This window comes from Urocitellus parryii, chromosome 15 (assembly GCF_045843805.1).
Source record: "Urocitellus parryii isolate mUroPar1 chromosome 15, mUroPar1.hap1, whole genome shotgun sequence".
Taxonomy (NCBI): Eukaryota; Metazoa; Chordata; class Mammalia; order Rodentia; family Sciuridae; genus Urocitellus; species Urocitellus parryii.
Genome location: NC_135545.1, coordinates 44,193,820 through 44,221,547, shown reverse-complemented (window position 1 = coordinate 44,221,547; position 27,728 = coordinate 44,193,820). Strand labels below are relative to the sequence as shown.

Sequence of the window (27,728 nt, the reverse complement as noted above, 5' to 3'; positions counted from 1 at the left end):
TACCAGAAACATTTTCTTGGAAAATAACTTTAGTTCCTTTCAGAAAGTTCTTGCCAATTAAAAACACTTCTTCCTCTCCTTTCACTGAACAGCTATGTAAGCTTTTTTTTAAGATCTCTGGCACTCCTGCTGGTTGAGCTGTGGGTATACATAAACATTCCATGAAAAGAACCATCAACATTTACTTCTTACCTAAAATCAACATGCAATTATATATTGAGTTCTAGAAGTTTTCTTTGTTCACCCTGAATTTAATGTCCTTTACTCTACAACTTACAGAGGACAGAGAAAAAAAAATTAGGAAATATATAAATTTCTAACAACTATTGGAAGATATTATAGAGCTAGATAAGTGCCTAAGATGAGGTTTTCATTTATTATATATCATCTTTGCTTTCTCATTTCATGAATGATGAACCTGATGATGTTTTTGCCTTAATAATATTTTTTAAAAATTATAAGCTTGTCCCAGTCTTAACCTTTAAATGTCAGCTGTACTATATCATTACATTATAGTATCTCTTGAGTAACAAGAGGTATGTGGGTGGTACTGAGAGTATATTAAAAGAACTAGGCACAGGACCCAGAGACCCCAAACCAAAAGAAAACCTAAAAACAGACTAAGCCCACTTTGGGATCAATCATTCTACCAGGATGGTTTTCCGAACCAGGAATCTTTGGATGAAAAAAAAGATGCACTTGTTTTTCAACTACAAAGATGAAATAACCACTACTAAAATTAACAAAGACGAGTACTGAGGAGCTAGAGATAATAAGAAAATTGCAATTAGCCTAACAAACTTCTTTGGCCAGGATTTCCCTAAGAAAGTGTGAGAAGTTGAGAGGGGAAATATGGAGTTAAGCAGAGCTAAACAAAAGGATATCTCTAAGCTTTTCATACTGTGATATGCTTATAAATATCCAAAGGTGTCCTTACTGACACCCATTAAGGACTAGCTGTCCAACCAATAGATACAAATAAGTTTCAAGTACTCAAGAAACTTCAGGTTATCAGAACCTGATTGAAAAAAAATCACACTGTCACAGATTACATTACTTGCTGTTTTAGCAAATCTTTACAACATATGTGTTGCAAAGTCAAACAAATATTGCTCATCTAACTTGTTAATGTATAAATTAATGAGACTTTTCACTATCTTTGGAAAATTCAACTTCAGTTCTTAAGATATTTACATATTTTATTAATAGTTAATTTTCTTTTTATAATAACATAACGAGAAAAGTTGTGTTATTGTACAAATGTTTACTGTTCCCCAGGCCCTTCTTTGTAGGAAGGCTATAATTCTTGTCCCACTCACATCAAGCTTAGTCATATGACTTGTGTGGATAATGAAATGTGAATTGAAGTAATGTGCCAAATCCAAGAGAAAACTGAAATGGGTTAATAGTGGTATCCTGGCAATTCTATATCCTATCAAATAAAAAATTAACTAATCAATTTACTTAAAATTTTTTAGGGGGGGGACTACTGTGGACTGAACTCAGGGGCATTGGATCAATGAGCCACATCCTAGCCCTATCTTGTATTTTATTTAGAGACAGGGTCTGAGTTGCTTAGTGCCTTGCTGTTGCTGAGCCTGGCTTTGAACTCGAGATCCTCCTGCCTCAGCTTCCCAAACCGCTGGGATTATAGGCATGTGCCACCATGCCTGGCTTAAAAACAAAAAATATACATGACTATATTGTCTGCAGAATTCTTTTTTTTTTAATATTTATTTTTTAGTTATAGGTGGACACAATATGCTTATTTTATTTATTTATATGTGGTGCTGAGAATTGCACCCAGGGCCTCACACGTGCTAGGCGAGCGCTCTACCACTGAACCACAACCCCAGCCCTGTCTGCAGAATTCTAAAGATGTTATTAAGAAAACCTATATACAAGAACATAAGGGTAATTTTTATTTCCCTCCAAGTAGTAAGGATTTAACCCAGGACCTCTCACAACATGCTTGGTAAGCACTATACCATTGAGCTATATCCACAGCCCTCCATGGCCATTGTTAAACTAATTCAAAGCACGAAATTGGTTACCATAGAATATAGAAGGCAATTTGTATTGATTTATTATAACATAATAAGAAATATACTTTCAAATCATATAATTTATCAGTAGGATATTGGCATTTAGGCATTTAATTGGTTGTGTGTGAGGGGGTGTACTAGAGATTGGGTGTGGGGGGTGTACTAGAGATTGAACCCACTGGAGATTTTACCACTGACCACATCCCCAGTCCTTTTTTATTTTGAGATGGGGTCTTACTAAGTTGCTGAGAATCTTGCTAAATTTCTAAACTTAGCTTCACAAATTGCAATCTTCCTAACCTTAGCCTCCCAAATGGACAGGATTACAGGAATATAAGCCACCCAGCTTCAAAGCTGGATTTTTTTTTTTTAAAGAGGTCTATTTTTTTTCAGTTGTTGATGAACCTTTATTTTATTTATTTATTCATATATGGTGCTGAGAATCGAACCCAGTGCCTCACATGTGCAAGGCATGCGCTCTACCACTGAGCTACAACTCCAGCCCCAAAGCTGGAATATTTTTTAAGGTCACAATGCATAGCATAAATCCCGGCATTTGTCCTTCTTTCCAATCAAAGACTCTAGATATAACACCAAGTATGTTTCTCCTCTCCTCCCTTCTACCTTTATTACCTTGAGCCCCTCTTCCTTTTTTACTTTCATCTCCCTGATTCCTTCTATCTTTCATTCCAATTCCAATCTTGCTTAGTAGCCTATTTCCTTTTTACCTCCCCCTCTATTCCAACTGCTCAAACCTGCCCCCAAAGGTTATATTCATGCAAATAAATATAAGCCAGAAACATAATGGAACAAATATTTTTATTTTTTAAATATAAAGATCTTTTTGAGTCTTTTGTACCCCTGTATTAATTATTTATCCTTCCTCTTCCCTCATATGCATCCCCCCCCACACTGCCTAATTTCAAACCTCAAGCTTCCTAAAGTGGTTAGAATAAAATTCAAATTCTTTAGCTCAACATTCAATTGTCTTTATGAAAGAGAGCTTCTTTAGCTCTCTAACCTTAAATCTTATGACTTTTTCCATGCATATCTTTTTGTTCCAATCTTAATAGTTTTTTTCAATCCCTCAAAAAAAAAAAAAAGAAAAGAAAAGAAAATCACATCCTTTCATGATATATGTTTATATGAGGATCTTTTTGGGCTCAAGTGATCATCCTGCCTTAGGCTCCCAAGTAGCTGGAACTACAGGTGCACGCTACTGTTCCAACCCTTGACTACAGCTTTTAAAATTTCAAATTTTATATGACCACAAGATGGAGTATATGAAACATCTAAAATTTAGAGATGCCTTAAAGATTAAAAGAAAATTTATAAACTCTCCATATATTTAACAGCTACATATTTTCTTACTTACTACACAAAATCGGAGAAGAGGGTGTTTGCAATGTCAAAGTAGAGCCATCTTTCCTTGTGATATTAACTCGAAAAACCAATCTGGCACGAGTGCTTTTTTTCTTGGAACCAGCAATTCCTATTCTGGCTTCAACATCAGCATTCCTCAACTTCAAAATTCCTACACAGTCCACACTAACACAGAAAAAAATATATTAATTGACATTTTGTTATAACATAGTACAACATTCTTAACCAAACAAGTTTTCTTTTAAATATTTTTTAGTTGTAGTTGGACACAATACCTTTGTTTTATTCATTTTTATGTGGTACAGAGGATCGAACCCAGGGTCTCGCATTCGTGAGGCACGCAAGTTCTACCACTGAGCCACAATCCCAGCCCCAAGTTTTTTTAAGAGTATTTATCTATAAATTCTCTGAACATGTAATATAGTTCCAAACTCAAAAAAACACAGAAGTATAAATTCTGAACATTCATAGTTCCTAATCTTCTCAATATTTTGTTTATAAAATGGAAAAATAGTAGAGATGAAAATCACTATTTTAAAATCTAAACTGAAGTAATCAGTGGCTTATTAGAGCCTATTTCTTTTTCTTTTCCATTTTTTCTCTTTTTTTAGCTTTTTATTATTTTGTGTTCCTATTTTCTTACAATGAATGTTTTCTTTTTTCTTTTTGGTGGTGCTAGGAATCAAAACCATGGCCTCACACATGTTCAACACTTGCTCTACCACTAAGCAGCATCTCCAGTCCCTGTTTTTATAATCAGCACCTCTCTTGCTTTCTTCCTTTACTAAATACATTCACTTTTATAACTTTCAAAAGCTACCAGTCAAAAAAGCAAATCTTAATATTTCTCAATAACTAACCTTTCATCAATCTATTCAAAGCAGCTTTCAAAAGGCAAGTGGTGGAGAGCTTGCCTAGCAAGTATGAGGCAGTAGGTTCAATCCTCACCACCACATAAAAATAAACAAAATAAAGGCATTTGTCCATCTACAACCAAAAAAAAAAAAAAAAAAAAAAGAGGAAACTGAAAACCAAGTAGAGAAAAATCTGTAACAGCTATCTATTACAAATAATTACAACCCAGGTTTGCCCCAAATCAATATATTTACTAGTGGCATGGTTCAATTTTAGGACTAAGGATCTTTTACAAAAAGCTTAAGAAAAAAATAAAAATGTAAATCTTTAATTCTTCAAATATTTTTCAGGCAGTGCAAATGCACAAGACAAAAAAATGCATGACCTTAGGATTTAATTTTTTTTAAATAAAGGAAAATAAAAATAAAAGATGAATTTAGACCAGCAATATGCTTTTCACATCAAAATGGGTCAAGACAACGCATGGTTTATGTTGAACTGTTTCTAAAGCAAACATTAAGAGCAGAATTTAGAAAGGCAAATTGAATTGTCTATGATTTTTATTTTCAATTTTAATATTATAAGTCTTTTTTTAAATAACCTTATTCATATTTATGTGGTACTGAGGATTGAACCCAGGGCCTTGCACATGTAAGGCGAGCGCTCTACCGCTGAGCCATAACCTCAGCCCCAATATTATAAGTGTTAATAAGTAAATATCTGTAATTTTCTAAAAATCCAATATTTCACTTGGTTTTCATTTCCCTAGCTTTCACCACAGCAATTTCTCAGCAAATAGCAACAGAATTAAATTTAACTCATTACCATTCTGTAGTAATTCTTAAAATTTGTATTATGGTTTGAATATGAAGTGTCTCCTAAAAGCTCTTATTAATGCAACAACATTCAAAGATGACATGATTAGATCCTAAGAACTATAACCTAATCAGTCCATCCTAGTTTGAAAGGGATGACTGCATGGTGACTGTAGGCCAATAGGGTGTGGCTGGAGGAAGTGGGTCATTCAGGAGGTACCCTGAAAGGGTGCATTCTTCTCCCTGTATTTCTTAGCTCATTCTTTCACAAGTGTGTGCACTCATGTGTACTCTCTTTTTCTGTTTCCTGATCCCACCATGAGTTAAGCAGCTTTCCTCTGCTAGGCTCTTCCCCCATGGTGTGCTGCCTGAAAGCAATGCAATTGCTGTTAGTCCAGAGCAATAGAGTCAGCCATCTATAGACTGAAACCTCTGAAACTGTGAGCCCCCCAAAAAATTCTCTTCTCTAAGTTGTTCTTATTAGATATTTTGGACACAGCAACATAAAAGTTAACTAAAGCAATTTATAATATTTAAAATATTTCAAGAAAATACTTGAAATCTTCTTTTATACACTAGAAACTAAAACTTTGCCCTAAAATGAAAGTGTAACATACAATGAAAACTTTTTTTTTTAAGTTGTTGATGGACCTTTATTTTACTTATTTATATGTGGTGCTGAGAATCGAACCCACTGGGCCTCACTCATGCTAGACAAGCGCTCTACCACTGAGCTACAACCCCAGCCCTGAAAACATTCTTATTTTTTTTATTTTTATTTTTTTGTGGTGCCAGGGATTGAACCCAGAGCCTTGTGCATGCAAGGCAAGCACTCGACCAACTGAGCTATATCCCCAGCCCTGAAAACATTCTTATTAAGTACTTACGCAAGTGTCATGTTGTTGCTAGGATCAAGGCCAACTTCTATAACAGTGGTGCCTTCAATGTCCACTTCTTTGCAGGGAGTTGTATTTCGTCCAGTTACCCTGCAGGCCTGATAAAATCCATGTGGTTTCACTCGGCCAGAGTCATTGCCCACAAACACCTGCAACACTACTGGTTCATTATGGCCTTCCAGCTGGAACCAGATAACATGTAGCAGAAACACTAATTAACATTTCAAGTAAGGTAATTATAAAATATAATATTTAAGCCCTAATTCTGTATTTGTAACTGGATTAAAGAAATAATTTAAATCCTCAAGAAAAACAGAGGTAAAATATTTTTATAATGGAGAGTTGGCTAAGTTTCTGCAGAAAACGGTAGTTTTAATTCACAATAACTACATTTCAATTAAAAAATTTAGAATGGTAGAAGATCTAAATTATCATTTGAAACTTACTTGTACCAGCAGATGAAAATGAACACACACTCCTTTTGATAACATATAGTTACTCAGGATATACCACCATCATTCATAGAAAACTGTATTATGGGGCTGGCTTTGTAGCTCAGTGGTATAGCACTTGCCTAGACCATGTGAGGTACTAGGTTTGATCCTTAGCACCACATAAAAATAAATAAAATAAGGTTTCTGTATCTATCTACAACTAAAAAATTAAAAAACTGTATTGTGTTAGTGGCATCATTTTCATTATCAAATGAGTATATGTACTAAATTTTTACTAAAGCCGTTAAAAAAAAAAAAGTGTTTCAAGTGCAGCTGAATAAATAATATGGAAATGAAGCCCATTTTCAAAGACGAGGTATACATATACATGCATGCATATGTGCATGCACACACACACACATATACACACACACACCATCATGAAATTCTGGGACAAAACACATCCAGAAAAACTAGCTAGTTCAAACTAGAATTCATGGATCATTACAGGTCTCTAGAAAAAGTTTTCATAAATTATAATAAATATTTAAAATCAGAATAAATATTTAAAATCATTTGAGAGCAAATATTTCCAATCTCAATTCTTGATAAGGCTTTTAGTTAAACACTAAAGCTGATGATACAGAACACAGAAAATCACAAAGTAATTTGTACTACATACACTAAAGTGCTTTAAAAAACTTGTACGTTTTTTCTGTCCTAGTATAGTGGTATATTTGTGAAATTATAGTCATATGAGGCAAATAATCAATCAAATAATAAAGTACTCAAATTGATAGTAAGTGCTAACATGTAAAGGGATGCAATATTTGTTGAATGAATAAATAAATAAACTTTTAAGGTCAGTCTATTCATTCTCTATCATAGACAAGAGGACTAACATCTAACTAGCTAAGTACTTAGAAAAGCATAACTTAAAAGTCAAGGCAAACAGGTTTTTAAAACCATTGACCAAACTATTGAACTGCTGAACTGTCTGACCACACAAATATTTATCCAATGAATAACTCAAATTTATCATTTGCTGGTTACTTGTCCTTGGTTTGAGGACTGAGGGATGAATTAGGGAGGAGCCAAGATTAAGTAAAGATGATATTGTACATATGACTATTAATCAACCTTACAAAATGGTCACAGGCAAATTTCCTAATTCTGAGTATCAACCATAATTTCTTTCAAGCATAAAATGAAAGGTAACCCAATTCTACTCTAATCTTGAAGTAGAGTTCACCTAACATGTTCATACAAATGGTGTTTAATAAGACTTTTCATGTAACTAGCCAAATTTCCCCTCAGTACAGTATTTTGCAAGGGGTAGGGACAATTGTTAAAACATCCCTCATTTTTTGCTTATTTTATGTTCAAAGAGACTTTCTTCTTTCTCTATTTTTTTTTTTTTTTTGTTGTTGTTGTTGACATTGTAGGAGTTTTGAGCCCAGGGCAATTTACCACTGAGCTACTTCCACCGCACCTTCTCCTTCTTCTTCTTTTTTTTTTATAATTTTTTTTTTTTTCAAAGAGAGTGAGAGAGAATTCCCAATATTTACTTTTTAGCTTTCGGCGGACACAACATCCCTGCTTGCATGCGGTGCTGAGGATCGAACCCAGGCCGCACGAATACCAGGCGAGCACGCCACTGCTTGAGCCACATCCCCAGCCCTTTTTTTAAATTTTGAGACAGGGTCTCACTCAAACTTGTTATTTTCTTGTCTCAGTCTCCCAAAGCACTGGGATTACAGGCAGGCACCACAGTGCCCAGCTAGAACTATTCTTTATATCAAGATATCCCAGTCAGGCCTGTAGTACACGCCTGTAATCCCAGTGGCTCCGGAGGCTGAGGCAGGAGGATGGCAAGTTCAAGGCCAGCCTCAGCAAAAGCGAAGTGCTAACCAACTCAGTGAGACCCTGTCTCTGAATAAAATACAAAATAGGGCTGGGGATGTGGCTGAGTGGTTGAGTGCTCCAATTCCCAGTACCAAATAAAAACAACAACCAACACACAACCCAGGTGCTGAATTTAAACCTTTTTTTACTTTTAATCTTTTTTACTTTATAATTTTTTTTTTTTTTTGGTACTAGAGATTTAACTCAGGGACACTCAACCACAAGCCATATCCTCAGCCCTATTTTTGTATTTTGTTTAGAGACAGGATCTCATTGAGTTGCTTAGCACCTCACTTTTGTTTAGGCTGGCTTTGAACTCACAATCCTCCTGCCAAGGACTCTGGAGCCACTGAGATTATGGGCTTGCGCCACCATGCCCAGCCAAAAAATTATTACTATTTAATTTACAACCTATTTTTAAATTAAGACTTATTACAAATAACCAACTCTTCTAGGTTGAATAGTTCTGATTACTTTAGCCATCTCAAAAGTCTTATTTTCCAAGTCTTTAATAATACCCATTATATCTTTGCATTCACTTTAAAATTTCTGCTTTAATATAAAATTTGGAATGAATTTAAATCCAGTGTAAATTTTAAGAGAAAGATAATTCATGATTTATAGATATTTTACTTTTGAGAACATAGTCTCACCTTTCATTCAGACTAACACTCAAATGGTATCAATGTGATATTTGGTTTAAGGTCCAATTAGCCTTTTACTCTGTTTTCAATTATATATATATAGATAATAATTCTAATCTTCTGTTTTAGACAGCTTTTGCTGGAGTTAAAAACAAAAAAAAATGGTAAAACTGGAGAAAATTCTTCATACATTACTAAATAAAATAAACACCTTTACTGTAGGAAAGCCTTGCTGTGTTCTATCTTTTACTGAGCCACGACTTCCCTCAGTCAGGTACCGAGCTCGGTGCTGGGTCTCAGGTTGTACAACTATCTTCAGCTCCTTTCCTTCACTTTTAACTGGATACTGTCCACACAACATAGGGCTCTTCTTTACTCCAGTTCCTTTTTGGTTGTCCAATGTTCTGAGAAATTGAAGCACAACATGAAGAACATATCAAAAACGGTTTTCTATAAAACTAAGATAAAGGAAGAAACAGAACAGGCAATAACACTTAAAACAACTGCTTAGCTTACTGACAAAGTACAGCCTAAAAGAAGGTACATTACATAACTAAAGTATCTTCAAAAAATTTTCAACAAAATTTAACTGTGATGTAAAAAAGAAAGTTGGACAAGAAAAAGAAAGAATGCATGTGACCAGCTGGAAGAAGGAGGAAGATTGCATACAATAAACTATGATCCATACTTACACACTTCACTCAAAATAAAAATTTTTAAAAATTATAAATATATGTGAGTTCCTACATATAGTTAAAAGTAACTATCATTACTCTCTTATCAGACTTCCAAAGGGGGTGAAAAAGAAAAATGAACAGGAGCAGCAAAAGACAAAACTAAACCAAACCTCCAATACACATACACATACAGAGCCCAAAACAACAATGACAGTATATATAGCATATTCTTTTGAATCTCTTTCTCAGTAAGTCAAAATGATAAAATTAGAATTTAAAAAATCAGTGATTAAATTTTTAATGGGAAATTACTTTGCTCTAAATAGTATTTCCTAGAAGTATGGTTTTTCAGGGTATTTTTATTTACTTAAAATGATTAAAGCTCTCAATAAAAATGTTATAATCTGGGCTTTATAGCATCAACAATCTAACTTCATAAAATTGTGCTTTAAAAAATTTTTGTTAATAATGCATTTGTTATGTGTAACTATGTTAAAAAAATATTCCAAATAGTGGTTAGGCTAGCATATATAATCTGTAAAGTTGCTAAATCACTGCAAATATGTAATGAAAATAAGAAGAAAACAATACTGTTAGATATTTTTTTCTTTTGAGCAACATAAAATGCATTTAAAATTATCCATGTATATTTTTAATTAGTCAGGGTATATAATACTTTTTGACTCGAATTGAAGGTTCAGAAACCAGAAGACACAGAGGACAACATCTCCTCCAAAAGTAACCAGATCCCAGGAGGAATATTAGGACTTCAAACACAGAAGAACTAAACAGCCTTAAAACTCTTTTAATGTCTACCCAGAGGGCGTAACCAAGTTGTTGTCTCAATCATTGAGAACAAAGGAAAGAAAGGCAGTACCCTCAAAAGAAATGAGGACAGCGTTGACAAGCCCCTTGGCTAGGAAATGGGCAGAAGAATGAAGAAAGCAGCAATGGAACTGACATAGAAATGCTGTAAGAAATACAGTAAAAGGAAGAGTTCTCAGGGCAAGTGCTGTGCTTAATTGTCAGGTTCAGGTACTGAACAAATGTTTGTTGATAAAGGCAAATAGGAAGAAGAAATGCACAAAGAAAGGAAAGCAGAGGATCCTAACTGGACAAGGAATGCCATTCATGTAAGTTTGACATAATGAACTTGAAGATTACCTGTGTAAGTCATTTTAAAAGGCCCTGGAAGAATACATTCTATGAACAAGAGGATCAAGTTGAAGCTGGAACAATGGGCAATAAACCCTGCTTTTCTTTTCATCATTCTGGATAGAAATTCAAACATTTGGTCTGAATAGTATAAAATTCCTTGCAAATGAAATTCTATAATAATACTGTTTTATATTCATCTTACTATTAAATAAAAAATTCATTTATTAAAATATATAAAACATCCCCCACATATACACACAGAGGGACTAACGAATAATAAAGCTGATTTACTAGATTATTCACTATTTTCTTGTATTTTCAAATATTTGTAATTTATATCTAGCAATTCTATAATAAAAAAGGGAAAATTTTAGTTGGAAATATAAAGAAAATGAGTATGACGTTAATTAATTTGTCCAGTATAGGATTTTATGTTTACTTAAGCTAGTCAAGTTTGAAATGTAAGGGTAAATAAATGGAAATAAGTGTTACTAGTCTAGAAAAACAAAATACCTTATTTGGGATGCAGACTGGTGAGTGAGTTAACAAAATATATATAATAAGGCTTGAAGACAAATAGCAGGCACTCATAGTGGTGCATGCTTGTAATCCCTGCTACTCTGGAGGCTGAGGCAAGAAGATCAAGTTTGAGGTCAGCTTCAAAAATTTAGCAAGACAATGTCTCAAATAAAAATAAAAAGTGCTAAGGTTGTAGCACAGTGCTTAGAGTGTCCTTGAGTTCAATACCTAGTAGGTTGTTTGGGTGGTTAGTTGTATAGCCCTTGGCTAGCATTTGTGAGGCTCTAGGTTCCATCCCCAGTACCATAAAAGGGGAAAAAAATGTAAGCACATTGAATTAAGCAATTTCTGAAATGACAGTTTTTCTCAAAACTTGTTTATATCTCTTAAGTTTAAACAAAAAATATACATATTTAAACCTATAGGGCTGGGGATGTGGCTCAAGCGGTAGCGCGCTCGCCTGGCATGCGTGCGGCCCTGGTTCGATCCTCAGCACCACATACCGACAAAGATGTTGTCCGCCGAGAACTAAAAATAAATATTAAAATTCTCTCTCTCTATCCTCTCTCACTCTCTCTTAAAAAAAAAAAATTCTCTGTCCCCCCCTCTCTCGCTCTCTCTTAAAAAAAAAAAAAAAAAAAACCTATAGACACGTAAAACAATGAAAACATTAACTGATTCTTGAAGTCATTACAATTTTTAAGGCACAGTGGCTTAAGCAAAAATAAGAAAGTAGCAATAGTTATATGAAATTTTACCTACCCCCCCACCCCCACATTTGGTGATGCTGGGGATTGCATCTAGGGCCTCTCCCATACTAGAAGAGCACTACGATTCTTGGACTACACTCTAGGTTGATATTTTATTTTATTGTTATTTTATTCAAAATAACAACTAAAAAAAGAAAATCCACTGTTCTGACTATTGTTGCATATTCTATTCAGGAGTCTTAAAATGACATTCTTTTTCCCTTGTGCCAATCTTTTTTTGTTATCTTTGACACAAAAAATAATTTCCACTGTAAAATGCCTAAAATAGGTTTCATAATATACGGCATCACATCTTAAACTTCTCAGGAATAGTTAGAAGAGATATGGACTACTGATTCTCAAAACATTTAGTTGAATTTCAACATGATATGGCTAGCAATATTTAAATACTGAAGAGCTTTTTAATAAGTTTGTTTTTACAAACTCTTAACATTTTAGTTATAAAAAATGGTATTTCCATTTTTATCAAGATTTCTATCTTGAAGGTCAATAAGCTACAATGTATTCCAAAGAACATTTTTTAAATACTTAGTATTATATGAATTGCAAATTATAGCACATTAATTCTAAGGCTATATAATTTACCTCTCAAAACATTTTAAAATTTCATATTTTTAACATCTTTTTCGTTATTGAAGAATATGGGTTACCAGCTTGGGATGCTCTGAAAAACTGTTTTCAAGGCCCATTTTTCCATACATTTTATATATGGCTTCATCCTTTCCTCCTATAGTTCTTATAAATTCAAATTTTAAACTTCTTCATCATTTCCATATGCTAGTGTCAAATAATTTTCCATTACCTAAGAAGCTGGACATTTCTTCTTCTGCTTGATGGAGTTTCTGCTCCATGAATTATTTCATGAAAGATTTTGTCTTGACCAATGTCATTACACTTTCCCTGGGTAACCTCAAATCATTTCTAAGATATATCTATCATACAAAAGCAGAAGCAAAAAAGATGTAGGTCAAGTTCTCTTTAATTAGCAACTGCAAATCACTATGTTAACTATCCCTAAGTCAAATTTTTATTTTCTCTTCATGTGGAATTTTAACATCTCTTCTAGTATAAATATGAAAATCTCTCACTGGAACTTTATGAGACCTTCTCCATTGAAACCCAAATAAATATATGTACATATATTTAATGATTTTCATGAACCTTTTAGATCTGTGCTACTAGTCACATTTACTTAAATGATGTGTGATATTCATTGTTTTAGTGCCTTATTCTCTATATAATATTTCTACAGTTATTATGTTCTGAATCTGTTAAATGGCAACATTTTAGGAAAGGATACACCTTGCTTCTTTTAGGAAATTCCCTAAACTATACTTTTTCTAAAATGGAAAAGAACTTTTATTAAACTATATCACTCCGTAGGAATATTAAATTAAAAAACTGTAAAAGAAATCAATATATTAATTCTTGCTTCAATGATGGATATTACTTTTTAAGTGTACAAAGGGAATATTTAAGGAAAAGTCTAAACATATCAAGAATATTCTCTATAACAGTCAAACAGATTTTTAATGAGATCAATGATATCATCATGTGGGAAACCAATCTAATGTTTCTGGGCAGCTATTTGTGACAAACTGAAATTGTAAGGGATTATGGGTCAATGAAAGGATCATAATCATGTCTCTGCCTCCCAAAAATGCAATTCTTAAAATCCAGTGAGTTAAATTTTACTAAACTATGTTGAATAAATTGTAGGAAAATTTAATTTTAAAAATCTAGCAGCTAAATTTTATAAATTAAAGTACTAAAAAAAAAGTTTAAAATAAGCCATACTAGTCTGTATTATAGCAGTGAGTACCCTGTAACGTAGCTATTGAAACACATTTATTTAGTGAGAAGTATGAACTGGCATGAATGAACAAAAACTCAGAATGTATACCATGATCCTGTTACAGTATCTTCTAATAAGTTATCCAGAATCACAGAAAAAGTAGTCGTGATTTTCTTAAAAAAATAAATAATAATCCTGAATTGACATAACTTATCCAAGAAAAAAAGTTTAAAACATACGAACCTCAATGACTAGAATCAAATCATCAATTTAGTTTTTTCTAATTTTCATCAAGTAAAAAAGGGGGGGGAGATAAAATCTAAATCCTCTCAAAAATGTAATGGAGTGAACCATATTAAGATACAATCTCAAAGAGAACACAAATTATCTTTTGGAGAATGTTTTTGTATTGGTTTAGTTAGAGTCATTACACTGCTACTTATGTCAATAAGTAAAAATATTTTAAAATTCTTTTAAAATACAAATTCATTTGAAACTTAGAAGTTATTTCAAAACAGATTATTGGTATTTTCTACTACCTATCCTCATATTAATATACCTAAGGCTATACTGTTATTTTATTTTCTCTCTAGTAAAACTTGATAAGTTTAAGTTAAAATTTTCATGTATTTCAATGATAAAATTAGCACCTCTGCTTTATATGCAAACTTGAGCTGAGCAATTAAGTTGGGAATGATTTATTTTTTTGTTTTGCATAATGGTGATAGAACTTTAAAAAATGTGAATACCAACCCATTTCCAGCTTTTGAGTTGCCTTTGTTGTCCGTGGTAAGCTGAGAAAGCACATAGTGAGGTGCTTTGGCACTGTCGGCATCAAATATATCCATATTAGATTCTTCACAATCTCGTCGTTTGACCCCCGGCCTCTGCTTTGGATTTCGTTTTCGTGATTTACGAGGTACCTCAGTGTTATCATTGTAGGAACTGGTGCTCATGTTACTGAAGTTGGAGGGGGAATCCTCCATCCACATACTGCAGCTCTGCTCAGATTCCAATCCACACCCCTCATCCTGGCAGGACATCCGACTGTTATCCAGCAAGTCCTCGGGTGGTGGTGAGATGTACAAAACTGTGTGCCTCTTCGGGGTTGATGGATGCTGCTGAACTGTGTTACTGGTTAACTGCTTTTCACTTACCCCTCTGTTACTTACCCCCACGGCTGAGGAGCAGCTCTCCACTTGCATAGCCTTGCTGTCGGTGACTGAGGTAGAATAAATGGTAGGGCTGGAAGAGGTGGTAAAGGAGCTGCAAGCACCGCCCATGGAGGAAGAGGAGGGAGCTGAAGAAGCATCTGCAGTGTATAATTCAAGAGTAAATATACTATACATGTTTTCACCTATGCTGGCTAGCAGTCCCATTGAATATGTGATTTGTGAACTGATTGTTTTTCCCCAAAATGAATGATTGGAATTTGGTAACATTTTAGAATATAAATGCTTCAAGCAATACAAAGCCTAAGAAATGAATTTTTTAAAATGTCCAAATAGCATTATTTTACTTGTGTTATAATTGATAAAATTTTTAAATCTAATTTAATGTTTTAAGCTGTAAAGCAAGAATAAAATTTTTTTATTGCCTCAGCTGGTCGTTCTGTTGAATTTTAATCAGTTAAGGTAATAAAGAAACCCCAACATGAAATATATGTTTGTGGTCCACATTCAATGCCAATTAAATAATTCATTAAAGAATTTGAAAAGTGGGACTGTGCTTAGCCACAAAATATTAAAATAAGTTTCTAACCTATGAAGCAGAGAACTACAGGTCATTTTTAATGCAGACACTCCCTGCTTCAGAGGCAAATCCTGGAATAAAAATATGAGAAAATAAATGAGAAGAGCTGCTGATTATTCCAGATATCAATTATAAAATGAAAAATAAATAGAAAAAAATATATAATCAACTGAATTGGAGACAAAATGGAACTGGTACCATCACTATCATTGGATGTAAAATCTAGAAAAATAAAGTGAAAAAGGTTTGATTTGGAACATGCCAGGTTGTATAAGAAAAATCAGTTAACCATTGAGAGTCTACAGAAGATGGAAGTGACAGTTCAAAACCATGAGCTCTAAAAGACAGAGATCCATCACTTAAGATGCATGAAAAGCATAGTAAGGGCTGATTAGTAGATGGATTTCTTGTACAAAGTACTTGATTATGTGCTCAAAAATTGGTTAACACTGTCCATTTCCTTACCCCTTCCCTTTAACGATCCTGCTTATTTGGAACTATTAAAAAAATTCCTAATAAAAATGAACAATTGGCTGAAGTCTTAACAAAAAAAGGGTAAAGTATAAAAATCTCTGGAGAGCATCAGAATTAATTCCTATAAAAAAAGTTTTTTTTAAATTAAACTGTTTATCAATTCACCTAGCAAAAAAGGTGATTTAGTAGATATTTTCAGACTGTGAGACAACTGGCACTCATACTGAAAAGATACTACAATTGTAGCTTTTAAAAAGCATAACCTTAGAGTCACACTATTTTGTTAGGTTGGCAGGTGTTACTGGTAAAATTTTACAAATACCAATTTATCTTGTACAAGATATGGAAAGGTTTATAACTGTGCACCTCAAAAATAAAAATAGGTCATGTGATGGACAACTTAAAAGATGTTTAAATCTAAAATTAATTTGTATCCATAGTCATCAATGTCACAGTTTTAAAGTATACTTTAAAATTCAAAACTGTGATGTATCATTAATGAAATTATAATATCCATATCAATTATAAAGAGTAAATTGTAAGAATGCCAATATTTAGATACTCAAAAGTCAAAGATCCATTTTTTTTTCCTTCAAAATCTCTTTTTTATTGAAAACATGTTTCAAGCCAAACATGGTAGTACACCCTTGCAATTCCAGCTACTTGAGAGGTAGGAGGATTGATGCCAGTGTGGGCAACTTAATGAGACCCTGTCTCAAAATAAAAAAATAAAATAAAAAGGACTAAGGATGTAGCTCAGTGGTAGAGCACCCCTGGGGTCATTCCCCAGTGATACTTCCCCCACCAAAAAAAGAGAAAGAAAATATGTATCAAAAACACTTAAATTATTTGAAAGAAGTACAACCACCCAGAATTTTTCATTGTTGTCAAGACTGAAGTGCACAGTAATTAATATTGGCCACAGAATGTGATCAATTATAATTCCACATTGAAATACTTTACCCAACTACAATTGCGCCAAAAAACCTAAGTAACTAGACGATACCAGTTCCATTTTCCTGTTTGTATCCTTGTCAAATGCAGTAGCTGAAATTAGAAAATTCAGTCACTTTTAAACTGCATTCCAATTTAAAGAAAAATTTGTCAATTTTGTATCATGCATTAATGCAATGTTTTCTTAGTAATAAATATTTTAAGATTTGTAAAAACTACAAAATCTAGATGCTAATGTCAGTGACAGTTTAGGAGCTGATTTGTAGCCACTTTGGGTTTAAATATAAAGTTTTTCCATTGCTTTTTGAAAAATACTACAAAACTCATTTTAGAAAAAAAAAATAGAAAAAATATGTCTAACATTGCTCCATCTGTTCCAACTATTGGCAAAAATTATTTTTTTGTGTGTGTATGGCCTATATTCTTAATGCTCAGAAAAATACAAGTAGGCAGCATGCAGTATTTGCAGTAGAAGACACAAAGCATGCAGCATGAATGTGGTGAACCTGCATTTCTATAAAATGGCTTTACCCCACCCATTCTTTTTTAATGTGTCATGCACATTACAGGGCAGAATATGAACATCACAGGATCCCTGTCCACAAGTGGAAAGCATATGCGAAAAACAATGAATTCAAAAGCAAGTTATGTGGCTGTGATATATATTTGTGTGTGTGTGTGTGTGTTTTCATCCATAGTTCCTGACTTATGGCTCCTAAAACTCCTGTAATTTCCTAAGTGGTAGAATAATAAAAAGTACCTTAGGTTAAAGTTACAGTCTTTTGTTTGAGAGTGATAAAAATGAAAGGTAGTGCTATGTTATTTATACCAAGCTCCATTCTGCCACTCCTGAGTTTTTATTAATAAGGTGATTTTTTTCAAAGTTTCTAGATAAACACAGGATTGGGGCAGAGGGGACAGCTGCCTAGAGAACCCACCAAACGCTTGTAGGGTGCCGGAAGAACTCAACAATTTCATTCTCCCGTCACCAGTGAGGAGAGGGCACTGAAGTTTTCATGAATAGTCAATTACTTAATCACGTCTACATAATAAAACTTCCATAAAAATCTAAAAAGACTGTTCCAGGGGCTTCCAGGAAGGTGAAAAATACATCCTTGAACCAGGAGAGGCACACCTAAATTCCACAAGGGCCAAAGCTTTTTTTTTTAGCTCAATATTCTTCCAAACCTTACTCTATGTATTTCTTCATCTGCTACTCATTTATGTCCTTTAAAATATCCTTTATAATAAACCAGAAACACAAGGGTATGCACAAGTTCTGTGAGCCACTATAGCAAATTAATTGAACTCAAGGAGGGAATCAATAGAATATTGATCTACAGTCAGAAGCCAAAATTTTATTTATATAATTATTAAGTTAAATTGACAAATAAATGTAAATTGAAGAAAAAAAGACTTACTAGTCAAAGCCCTTCAAGCACATAATATCACAACAGCATTATCTGATATAGTAAAAAAACTAAGAGTTTAAAGGCAATTGCTATTTCTACAGAGTGTACCAACAATTTTCTTCTTTTAAACTACATATAAGCCAAATTACCTACTTGTATATTAACCCATAAATTTACCATAAATAAAAATATCTTTAATTCTATCCTATTTAAAATATAAATATAGTAGGATGCAGTGGTGCCTGCCTTACTGTAACCCTGGCAGCTCTGGAGTCTGAGGCAGGAGGATCAGCAACTTAGGGAGGCCCTGAGCAACTAAGGAAGATCCTGTCTCTAAGTAAAACATAAAAAAGGACTGGGGACGTGGCTCAGTGGTTAAGCTCTCCAGAGTTCAATACTCCCCCCACCCAAAAAAAATTTTTTTTCAAGGCCAATCTCAGCAATTTAGAGAGACCCTGTCTCAAAAATTAAAAAATAAAATAGTGTAAAGCACCCCTGGGTTCAATCCCAGTATTTACTAAATTAATATATAAATGAATAAATGGAAAAGTTACAGAATGATATCAAGAACATTTTAGATTTCTAAACAATAATTGTAAATTTACTTAAAATATTGCCAGCCTCAGCAACTTAGTGAGCCTTTGTCTCAAAATACAAAGTTTAGGGCTAGGGATGTAGCTCAGTGGTAGAGTGTCACTGGCTTCAATCACCAATAGCAAAAAAACAAACAAACAAAAAAAAAACACAAACAAAAGCTATCTATCTATAAAGAGCTTTCACTAATTATATTACTAAATAAAATAGCATTCTATGGAACTAAAAGCTAACATAATCCTGCCCCATCTATATATTCTTTATTTATAAGTTCCTATAAACAAAAATCTAATTACTTCTTCCCCTTTCACCTTTTTGATGCTGGTCTTTATATCTGTTAAGAATGTGGAATCTACATTTAATTGATGCATCTTAAAAATATAATTCCAACATAAAAATGTTTTAATGATTGTTTTTATTTCCTCATTGAGCAGAATAATTAGTGTATTTCTGCTTCATAACTTCATAATTTCATTTGTTTCATTTGCCAATCCTTTATAAACCTAAGAGTTTTTCTTGACGTTTTTCTTAAAATTATTCTCTTATTTAAGTAGCATGCGAATGTTTATTTTTTTTCTTTTGAAAAATTATTTCTTTTGAGAAATAATTATCTTTGAAATAATTTACATAGAATAATTTTATTTTTCCACAGCATTTTCTGCAACCCCAGAAGATAACATGAACCAAAAGGAATACTGACAGACCAATCTATAATTTACTAATAAAAATTTATAATCTCAGAAGAATAGATTAATGCTTAAATTTAAAAGGGAAGGGAAGCATTATACGTACAGTATCCTATATTTAAGTCTAACAATTTCAATATTAGCAGTAGCCAATTATCACACCAAATCCTAGTAATAATGGTGAACTTGAATTAAAAACATAGCTTCTTTTCAGAAGTGGTAGAGCTACACTATCCAGTGTAGCTCAATGGTAAAGTGCTTTCCTAGCATGTATGAGGCCCCAGGTTCTATTCCTAGCACCAAGGAAGGAAGGGTTCCAGGGATGGAGATAAACTGATGGAATCATTAAGGTTCACTCTGAATATTGAAAGTAGCTGGAGGGGGATATACAGATTATATCTACATGGTCTACAAGGATATCCCAGGATTTGCAAATATTATTAATTAATTTGATGAGAATGATAAAATATTTTAAATGGTATCACATATAGGAACCTATATATATTTTATATATCCCTTGCTTAAACTATATTTAAAAATTAACAACTATTAGTTCTAGATGTGTCAACTATAAGTTACTTTACCACAATATTTTAGTGCTTAAAATGCAGTGAGATTATATTTTATATAGGACTAACCATACTTTTTACAGAAAGCTCTGAAATTAGAAACATTTTTTAAAGTTCTCAAAAGAAGTAAATACCTTTCATTCATTTAAAATATATGAAAAAAATGACATTTAACTAAGCTTCCAAAATCAAAGCTATTCTCTAGCATTTAAAAATAATTATGCATGTATATTTTATAACTTTTCAACATCTGTGTAAAATCAACTGAGTGTTCTAAAAAAAAAACATTAAAATAAAAGCCATAAAATTTTTTAAGTGTGTTAGGTGAACCAATAGTGGAACGGAGAAGGAGTAAACTATTGACTATTCACAAAAACCCAATACAGAATATTTGGAAACAATTTCTGATATAAAACATATTGTTGAATCAGTTATTCTTCGTAAGGATTATATTTTTCTTACTGGTAACAATGACTTCAAATCTAAACATCTAGTCTGATAAAAGTCACCAGATATAAGGAGATATCTTCAGATTAAAGAAGAAAGATATTCAGAGAAAAAAATTATAAGGCCAACATTCATCTTGTCAAGAGATTAAAATATCTAGAACACACAAAGTGGCTGCAAACCTGCTTTGTCAACACCTTACATGCCAACCTTCATTTTCTACTTTTTTTTCTTCTTATTATAATATTAATGTAAAGTTCAAAACTTTACAAAAAGGTTTAGTTTCAATCAGTATCAATCCACTATTTAGAAACAAACAAAAAAAATAAATGAAACAAAAACAAAAACAAAAATAGGAAGGAAGAAAGAAAGAAGAAAAGACTTATGAAGAAGTCTGAAAACGAGACCGACCTATACCCTGGGTGAGATTGGATGGGTTAAGTGTCTCTGGCACTATTTGTCTTCACTATTGACAGACACTGTCACACAACCCACCACACGATGCCTGTCTCTGAATGGCGAAGCTAGAATGCAAGTTAAGTGTATTAATAGAAAAAACAACTAGCATCCCAGCATATAAAATAAGCAATCCAGATTAATTAACAAAAAAAACTGTAGGATTGATCATTTAATTTACATGTTTAAAGCAATTTCAATTTCCCATTTATACTTTTCCCACCCAACATAAGTTTACATGCTACAATAAGCAATGTTTTAAAATAAACTTTAAAAAACTAAATCATTAATATCCAAATAAATGCATATGGGAAAATTTCCTACCCAAATTTTTTGTTAACTCATATTCACCAATTTGTTCTTCTGTTTATAAATGCAATCTAATCCATAAGTCAGAATGCTCTCTCTCTCTCTCTTTCACGTGGTTTTTAGACTATGCTCATACCTAAACTCTCTTAGAGAAAGAAGATATGTTCTGAATAATACACTCAAGCAGTAAGAAATACTGTATTTTAGCAGCAAAAGAATCTTTTCCTTAGGCGTACTGATTTCCACATAATTCCTTTTCCTTCCATCAAAAAAGCTACTAATTTGTAATTTTAAATTATATATGCCTCTATGCATAAAATGTCTGATCCAAAAGCTCTAGTTTAAAGAACAATTACACTACTATTGAAGCTGAATAGTTTGCTAATGATTTACTGGAGACCATCTTTTTATTTCCCAGTCCATCAAACTGTAATTCAGGGTTCTAATGCTCTAAAATAATTATTTTTCTGGTTTTTAGTATAAACTCTCCTAATGTAGTCATGTACCGTGTAACATGAATTTTCAATTGACAAAAGACTGAATAGTCAATGGTGGTCCAAATACATTACATCATCCAATGACATAGCTGTCTTAGTATGTGTTAAATACACACTAATGTTTGCACAATGATGAAACTGCCTTATGATGCATTTCCCAAAACTTATCCCCACTGTTAAGTGATGCATGACTGTAAGTTTTTTTTTTTTGGGGGGGGGTTTCCTAGTGCTAAGAATAGAACCCAGGGTTTCACACATGCTAGGCAAGCATTCTGCATATAAGCCATATTCCCAGTCCATGACTGTAATTGCCAGAATGCAATATATACATAGATATTAATTAAAGAATGATTCCTGGAAAATAAAATTGTTTTTTTCTGACATTTAGTGAAATGTTTTAAATGAATCTGTTGTGCCACCACACAAAAGAATTTAAGCACAGTGTAAAACATGTACTAGGTATACATTAAATTACATGTTATTTGTTTTTTGTAACACTGGAGATGGATCCCAGAGCCTCACATACTAGGCAAGTGCTCTAGCTGCAGCTACATTCCCAGCCCAATAATTTGATTTTTAGTCCTTTTCAAGCTCTTTCCTATTGAAACAGAAAGATGTTTTCTATTATCCAGTGACTAAAGTACTACTGGGAGCACTGCTGGTCAACAGTTGGTCAAGAGACTAAATACCAGAAGTAACTCTCTACCTCAAATAACTTCAAAAAAAGAAGAAGAAGAAAGAAATTACACTAATTGTCAAATACATTTATTATACTGCCAATGACCCAGGTGTAAGTAAAAAATTAGCCAACTTTAGAATTATCTTCCTTCAGAAACTGTCTGTCCTTCCTATGACTTATCATACTCTATCAATGTTCTTTATATACAAGGGTTTCTATTGACTCTGTCCAAAAAAAAAAAAAAATCTTACATAGTAAAAATAATGGCATTTATAAATCTAGTTTTTGTTTTTTTAAGTATTAGAGATTAAATTCAGGGTCTGGCATATGCTAGGCAAGTGCTCTACCACTGAGCTACTTTCCCAGCATTTTTTTCCCCCTTAGTGGTACTAAGGCACGAACCCAGGGTTACTTATCAATATGCTACATCCCCAGCCCTTTCTATTTAATTTTGAGGTAGGGTCTCACTAAGTTGCTGAGGCTAGCCTCAAACTTGATATCCTCCTGCCTCAGCCTCCCAAGAAGCTGAGATTACAGCCATGCACCACCATGCCCAGCTAAATGGTATCATTTGTTAAAAAGAAAACATATCAAATAAAACAAGTAAAGCTCTTTTGTTATATGAATTATGTCAATGTCTTTGCTTATATTATGTTATTGGTGAGATAAAAAATTAGCTCACTTCTGGGCATTAATTTTTTCTTCTTTTCCAGTACTGGCCATCGAGTACCTAGGGCCTTGCACATTCTAGGCAAGTCCTCTACCACTGACACTGAACTACATCCCCACCCTAGTGTGTTAACTTCTTAAGTGCAATTGTACAAAGCACATAAAAATCGTCTATTTTATGTAAATATTTGTCTTATAAATGGTTAAGAATCTGACCAGTTTTCAAATGCATTTCTAAGTGCTGGGATATAGCTCAGTGACAGAATTCTTGCCAGGAATGTGTAAGGCCCTGGGTTCAATCCCAGGCAAAAAAAAAAAAAAAAAGTGTGTATACATACACACACACACACACACACACACACACACACACACACATATTAACTAATTAAAATAAAACACTGTTCTACAAACTCAGGTAACATATAAATGTATACTCTTTAATCAGAAACTGAATAAATAACAATTATTTATAAAAATTACTGCTAAACAGTCAGGCATGGTGGCACACACCTATAATCCCAGCTACTTGGGAATCTTGAGTTAAAAGGATCACAAGCTTGAGGCCAGCCCAGAAAACTTAATGAGCCCCTATCTCAAAACAAAATAAGAAGGACTAGGAATGTAACTTATTAGTAGAAGACCTGAAATTGCATAGCAAGTACAAGGCCATGGGTTCCACCTCCAATACAGAGAGGAGGAAAAAAAAAGTTGATGCTAAAAATGAAAAGGACAATAAAAGGGAAATATTTAGAGAACACAGCAATAACAATCAAGATTACTTTCTAATAATAACAATTATAATGTGGATAGCCACCTGAATAAGCAGCTGTTTCTAAACTAATGGTTATGGCTCCAAGTTTGCTTATACTTTTCATTCTAATAAATCTGTATATACACACAAGCTATTTTTACATGTAAGTATGTATATTTACATTTACTATGGAATTTCAGAATATTAAGATCAAGGCAGAGTAGAGATTTTTCAATCTACTTGTGAAACATATCTGTAACTAGGATCTCATTTCCTTCTTAAGTGGTCCAATTTTCTAGGCAAAGTAAGAGTGTCCATATGACATCAACTCACAACATTTTAGCTTACAACATCAATAATTAATTATCTTTCTTATTAATGGCTTTATTTACAAATAACATACTAAGTGGTGAAAATTCTGAAATATATTAACCCAGCAGGCAAATTTACTCTTCAAATATAGTCAATTCAAGAATGAAATTCAAATCACACAGCATTAAGTACTTTCTAGTACAAGGAAATAAGTTATAATAAATTCAACAGGATATATAATTCTGTTGCTATTAATTAGTTTTTTAAAAACAATATTCTTCAAAAAAATCATATTTCCAATTTTCAAGTCCTAACACTTCTAAGAAAAAGGCATGGCTTTTTCATCTTATTCAGACTTCTTCATCTAGGATATTATGTTCCCCTAAACCAAATGATAGCACACAATGTTAACTTCCCTCAAGAAAATGGCATGGAGTAAAGAACTAAGACTTCAGCAATAAAGAAGAGGTGTACTTTTGGCTAGAATGACTGAGATATGATTATATACAATGATATGCAAATTATCTAGCACAATTCCAATAACAAAATGGAAACTCGAAAATAATAACATTTTCTTCACCCCAATTTTTGTATGTTTTTGTTGTTATGGATGATTTAGAAACTCCTGTGAGGTTAATTTAAATGATTGAGAGGTCTAAAATGAAAGATGGCTGTTCTTTGGTTACCAGACATTAATTTAGTTGTCAAGTATTCTCTTTTACAGTGTAAACAGCACTCAATTAGGTTCTTTCAACATAGAAAACACAGATTATACACTTGAGATTTAATAATTGCCATGGCACAGAATTCAAAGCTCTTTAAAAGAAGTTTATTATATGGATCACTTTGTGTAAAGTTATAAACTTAAATTTTAGCCTTAAAAACCTACAGTGATCCAATTATTAGAGATATTCAACACAGATTTCTATTATACATGCTTTGACTGGGTCACCATACATCTTAAAAACTGTTTGGAAGTATACTTCTAAAAAGAGCAATAATATATAATTTTGGAAATAAAACACCAAATTTATGAAAATAAAAAATTATAAACTAGTTATGAATATTCTATGAATCATAAAACTATAGTTTATTTAATTCATTACTTAGCTCAAAAATTTGAATAAAAAATTTTTTAAAGATATGAAAGTCACCTTAGCACAATATCATATTTTGTTATAAACTTGCACATATAGTAAGATATACCCAAATGAAGACAGTCTGGGATAGGAATAATTTGATTTCTTAAAATTTCTTAAAATGAACTAACAGTTACTGTTGACTTCTGTGAAAGAATTCCTATTACAAATAAATTAAGTAAACCCAAGGATAAAAACTTGAAAGACAACACATTAAAAGTAATACTTAATTGTGTGGCATGTGAATTGTATCTTAATAAAGCTGTTTTGTTTTGTTAACAAAAACCTGCCACACCTCATTTCAAAACCACAAATTCTGGTACATAACTGTTTCAATTCTCCTAAATATTACCTCAATTTTAGTTCTTCTTAATCTATATCACAATAGGATTCTCAAAAAAATAATAACAATAATGTCTTTTTCTCTTGGTCAGCTCCTTATATTGTCTACCCCCCCAAAAAAAACCCAAAATACATCAATTCATTTGGATATGCTTTTTATTTAAGAAAAATAGCCCCAGTTTTAACTACCAAGAATCTACAATAGTGTCCAAAAAAAAGTTTTAGTTCTAAAGTTTTTATTCACTAATATACTGAACCTTAAACTTTCTACTACCTTTACATGAGATAAAGGGGAGGCAAACAAATTTTGGACTGATGGCTACATCTTCCCTATTCTGAAACAGCTCCACTGAAAGGAAAGAAATTTCCCCTGGGATTCATAGGATCAAAAAGATGTTATTGTTGAGAGCATGTAAAGGTGTAAATAGTATAGAAGCAAAAAAAAAGTTGAGAGACACTCCATTACTCAGTATTCTGGATTGTGGATTAGCAGCATATTTATTCATGCACTCAGTAATATGTGCAGAGGGAAAAAAATCTACATTGGTGAATCTGAGAAACATGTTTGTAATAATTAAATAACAAAGAATGTCCATGAACACCCATATGCCCAGCCTCCATATTTTAAAATTTAAATTGATTTAAAACTCGTGAAACACAAACCTTTATGGCAGAACTAGAAGTCTGTTCCCACCAGGCCCTCATACCTGATAGCAGCCAATCCGGCTCCTTCAAAATTCTGAAGAATTAACTATATAAGAGTCATCATTTTTTATGCATTTCATATTTAAACAGCAAAAGCTACATTGTTTTTAAATTCACAGAAATTTAAATTAATGTGCATTTCCCTAGACATCTAGTCTTTTGGCCAGGAAAACATTGAATAACTTGGTAATATACTCCAAATCTCTCTTTTTATATCACCAAGGGCATTAATATGTCAAATAAAAATGTGACTCTAATGATTTATATAACAGGTTTCCCTATAATAATTATTTTGTAATTTAAACCCTTTTAATCTCTAACAGTACAAAATACAGAAATCATTCTACCAATATGACATTAGAATACCAGAATAAACTATATTGGTTACTAAAATTAAATTATATTTAATAAAAGATTACAGATGATAGTTTTATAGATCACCAAAGCTTTGTATGAATAAAATAAAACTACCAAGGTGACCTCTATACTCTCTTTACCATCTTTATTATGTCAATAATTTCAAGATGATAAGAATTTATTACTTTGGAATACTTCCTTTGGTCAAATCTCTTATTTTCATGATTTTTCAACTCAAAATTTCAATCTAACTTTATCTGAAGATAACTTTCTCAACTATATTGGGGGTGAGGGTAACATTTCATTGGTGACTTAAAATTAAGAACTTGTAATATTTACATATAGGAATGTTTGAAATTTAGTTTGGTATTATTTAAAAAGAAGAGTTGTTCTTTTCCCAAACCTAGCTAACATTTTTTTCAGTTTTTAAAAGGAACTGGATCTACTATAAACAGATGTTAAAAAGCACAGAAGAAACAGACTTTTAGTTCTATACAGATTCAACATGTCTTTAAAAAACAATCTCAAAAAATACAAAAGAAATCAGTTAGTCAATTTCTACATGTGGATTTAAAGTGAAATACTTTATAGAAATATTTTATTTCAGATTTTATAATTTGATGTAATTTTTAAAACTAGATTTAAACTCATCAAAAATATTTAGAGCCATTTTATAACCCAGTGGATATAATGTGAACCAGGTCATTTTCTCAATTTGATTGCTAAAA

General features: G+C 32.6%; 1 protein-coding gene across 3 annotated transcripts in view; it reads right to left on the bottom strand.

Annotated features, from left to right (window-relative positions):
- The window catches only part of Nfat5 (nuclear factor of activated T cells 5), a 98,890-nt gene that overhangs the window by 25,017 nt on the left and 46,145 nt on the right, over positions 1 to 27,728 (bottom strand). For all 3 annotated transcript variants that reach the window (XM_026404480.2, XM_026404481.2, XM_026404482.2), the window contains 5 exons: positions 14,650 to 15,208; positions 9,189 to 9,381; positions 5,986 to 6,176; positions 3,421 to 3,593; positions 4 to 138 (listed from right to left, as the gene is read on the bottom strand). In XM_026404480.2, coding sequence (XP_026260265.1) covers positions 4 to 138; positions 3,421 to 3,593; positions 5,986 to 6,176; positions 9,189 to 9,381; positions 14,650 to 15,208 — 1,251 coding nt within the window. The remainder of the gene's footprint in view (positions 1 to 3; positions 139 to 3,420; positions 3,594 to 5,985; positions 6,177 to 9,188; positions 9,382 to 14,649; positions 15,209 to 27,728) is intronic.